The 3,536-nt window shown below is 43.5% G+C and overlaps 1 protein-coding gene across 1 annotated transcript; it reads left to right on the forward strand.

Annotated features, from left to right (window-relative positions):
* Positions 1-203: 203 nt before the first annotated feature.
* Positions 204-2,391, forward strand: LOC103536239 (vitelline membrane outer layer protein 1-like). The gene is given in 5 exon segments (XM_008502380.2): positions 204-383; positions 1,171-1,189; positions 1,192-1,258; positions 1,994-2,222; positions 2,224-2,391. Coding segments are annotated over 5 exon segments (663 nt in total).
* Positions 2,392-3,536: the final 1,145 nt, after the last annotated feature.

The raw sequence follows: 3,536 nt of genomic DNA on the forward strand, positions 1-3,536 counted from the left end.
CCACAGCATCTGCTGCACGTTGCGTGTTGAACTCTGTGCTCCCAGGGTGCTTGTTGTGAGCACTGCAAGTGGGACAACAAGTGCTGTGTCACTGCCCTGGATGGAAGCTGTTGTTCCCGTGGGGTTTGTTGATGAACTAGTGGGGAAAGACAAGCTGCCTTGGCAGTGTGGAAATTCCTCTGTCCACATACCAGCTTCAGCAGATGCAGGGTGCAAGTGCTCCTGATGCCAGCTACTTTCATCCTGCTTCTCCCCTCTGCACCCTGAGCACAGGAATATGTGAAGGCTCCTCTGTCCTCACTGTGCCCAACAGAGGTCACTGGGGCAACTGGAGCAGACGTAAATTTTGCTGCTATGGCCATGCTTATGGATTTGCACTGAAAGTAAAATTCTTCCTGTTTCCCACTATCACCTGTCCATGCACCCTGGTCTGTAGCTCTGCATCTCCCTGGAAGGTCTTCTCCGGAGTCTAAGGACTTTCAGATTGGTTTTTCCTCTTCCTGAGTATGGTACTCTGTACATAAAATTCTGAGTCTTTTGGAAAATTCAGCCTAGAAAATGTTGCTACTATTGTTACACAGGTAAAGGAAAATATGATTTTATTTATTCATTAGGACAAAATTTATCCATTTATTTATTTATTCAGCCTAAAAAATGTTGCTGCTACAGTTACACTGGTAAGGAAAATATCATTTTATTAGTTACTTATTTACTTACTTACTTATTAGGACAAGAGGTCTCCATTAGCCACAGCAAAACTGGGGCTACTGCCTGAGTTGTTTTGCCATCAAACTGGATAGAGCTGTGCTGGCAGATGCACGGTCTCCATGTGGTTGATGTTGCTGGGAGAAACCACATCAGTGTTGAAATATGCTGCTGAAGTCAGGGAGAAAGCCTCCTTCAGCATCTCTCCTGGGTCTCAGAGTCTCTGCTTTACATGTCAGAGCAGGAATAGTTATAAAACACAGCGAAAAACATGTTACAAGGGTTATGTAGGTACATTACAGTTTTCCAATGTGACAGACATCTTTTCACATGTGCTTCCTAAGGCGTTTTCTCTTTCTTAGTACAGAAAGAAATTGGGACTTTATATGACTGACACTGAAAGGAATTTTCCTGGGTCTTCTCCCCCTTGCCTTTACCTCTGGTTTTGTGTATTTTCTACTGCAGGTGGAGCCATTCCAGTTTGGGAGACAGCTCTGAGTGGCATATGCTGTCATTGTCAAGAAGACTCAGTCACTGAGTCCATGGTGGGGGAGTAAGTAACACTGCTTTTTCCCTTGTTTGTCATGCACCAACTCACAAAATGTCTATAGATGGCACCATTTGCAGGCATCTCTGCTCTGACTTGATTTGTGTGCCTACTTTTCTGGTATAAAGTAAATTACAATATGTGTTTGAGGTTTTTGTTCATTAATTTTTAGGGTAATTAAACACAGTTACTTTCCATTGCTCTCTTCTGTTTGCTCTTGAAGTTTCTGCAGAGCACTGTGAAAACCCAAATACAGTTCTAGGGTTAGAGTGCCTTTTGTAAATATGCAATATGTGAGGCAGATACAAGGGAAGAGGTTTTTAACCATACATTTAGCAATCGTATGGGCAAAGCCCTGGCCCTGCTGAAGTGAAAAACACTGCATCTCTTGACTGAAGAGTGTCTGCTCTGCCTGCTGCCTCATGTCTACCTGTCAGAAAGGTCAAGGATTCATCATAAAACACTTGATCAACATGTCCTTGGAGTTTCCACCAGAGCCATAACTATCCAATTTTGGACTTCTGGTGTTTTTCTGATGTGATACCAATAAAGAGAAATGTACACCCTTGGAAGGGAAGGAAAAAAAGGGGAAAGTAAGGGGCCTCAGACTGCAGCAGAGCATTGTATAGGTCAGTGCTCTGAATGAGAAGGTGTTAAGCTTGAGGGCAGCAGGGTAAGGAGATGAAGCACTTTGCAGTGGTTGGCAGAGCCTGTACTTTTTTCTGTCTCCTTTTTTGTCAGGTGGGGTACCTGGACCTGCTTCCAGCTTTGCCCTAGAGGCTGCCTGATCTCAGTGAGAACAGAGAAGTCCCAAGGAGGAGGTGATGACACAGCAGCCAACAACATCCAGTTTAGATGTGCAGATGAAACTGTGTTAGTAGGTGATGGATTATCATGGGGTTGTTTTGGCCCATGGAGCAAAAGTTGCAATATATGTGGTCTCCAGAACAAGGTAGAGCCCCCACGAGGTTTTGAGGCTTTGGGATGACACTGCGCTCAACAAGGTGAAGTTCCTCTGCTCAGTCTTCATCACTTCCTACACATCTCACACAGCAGGTGAAACATCAGTAAAACTTATCTCTAGCTTTATACTGAGACATTTCTGTGATGTTTTGACTGCTTGCATCTTGCTGCACTAGCCAATGCCTTACATGATGATGATTTTTTTTTACAGATACCACTATGTTAGCATAGCTTCTCCTAGTTACTGAAGTGTATTATGTTCACAAGAATCATCATATCCTGTAACTGCTGGTATATCTCTATGAAAATGCCCAATCTCTGACAACTGCTCAGAGCTGAGGAACAGATTTTTCAACTTTTTTTTTGTTTGTTTGTTCTCTGACTGGTGAGTTTCTTCCAGGATTGCTCTGCCCATTTTTCCTTTGGTCAAAATAATATTTGGCCTGTTAACGTGACAGGCAGAAAAGAATGAGTAATAGTTTGAGTCTACTTGGAATTTCTAACCAAAATGACCAGCAAGAGCTAAATGGGTTGAGATGAAAATTTGGGTGGGCTTGTGAGAAATGTCAAAGGTTTGATATCATTGTCCACTCCTACTTCAATTGCCTCAAGCCTTGTATGTGTTTTTACAAGTAAACTCTTAGCTCATAGCTGAGCTCCAGCTTTAGGGAACATGGGTAGAAAAAGTGCATGGACTGAGCATTCACCTCAGTGTGAATGTGGTGCCAGCTGGGTGGGCTGCAGCTCCCCAGATCTCCCTTGTTGCTGCTTTTTGGTGCTCCACTGGCTCACCCAGATGTTAATGCAATACTCATTTTCATGGGACTTGTTTTTTTGTTCATTGCCTCTGGGCTTCATGCTCTAAATAGATTGGGGAGAATCCAAACTAAAAATAAACCTTGTCATTCATCCATTTTTTATGCTCCAATTTGCAGCATAAGCTTGAAGTTATTATCTTTTCTTGATGTGATAGTTGTAAAGAATGTACTTCCAATGGGGGGCAAAATCATGCTTGGAGATCATTACTGGGCCCATTAGGGGTCTGAGCCACTGGGCATCATTGGCAAGAGTTGAAAGCTCTCTGTCTATGAGCATCTTTTAGGAAATCTAGTTGTTGCTGTTTGCTCAAAGCAAGGCATTATGCATCTTTGTGTAGTTAAAGCAAGGTAGGGGCATGGTGCTGGCCCTCTCTAGGTATTTGACTGGCCATGTCCAGAATCACAGCCACATGGAAGAGCACAGAGCCTGTGGATGGAGGTTCCTTCTACCAGTTCACATCCTCTTCTTGGCACATGCACAGCAGCCATTGCCAGTCTGGCTC

The sequence above is a fragment of the Calypte anna genome, chromosome 1 (assembly GCF_003957555.1).
Source record: "Calypte anna isolate BGI_N300 chromosome 1, bCalAnn1_v1.p, whole genome shotgun sequence".
Taxonomy (NCBI): Eukaryota; Metazoa; Chordata; class Aves; order Apodiformes; family Trochilidae; genus Calypte; species Calypte anna.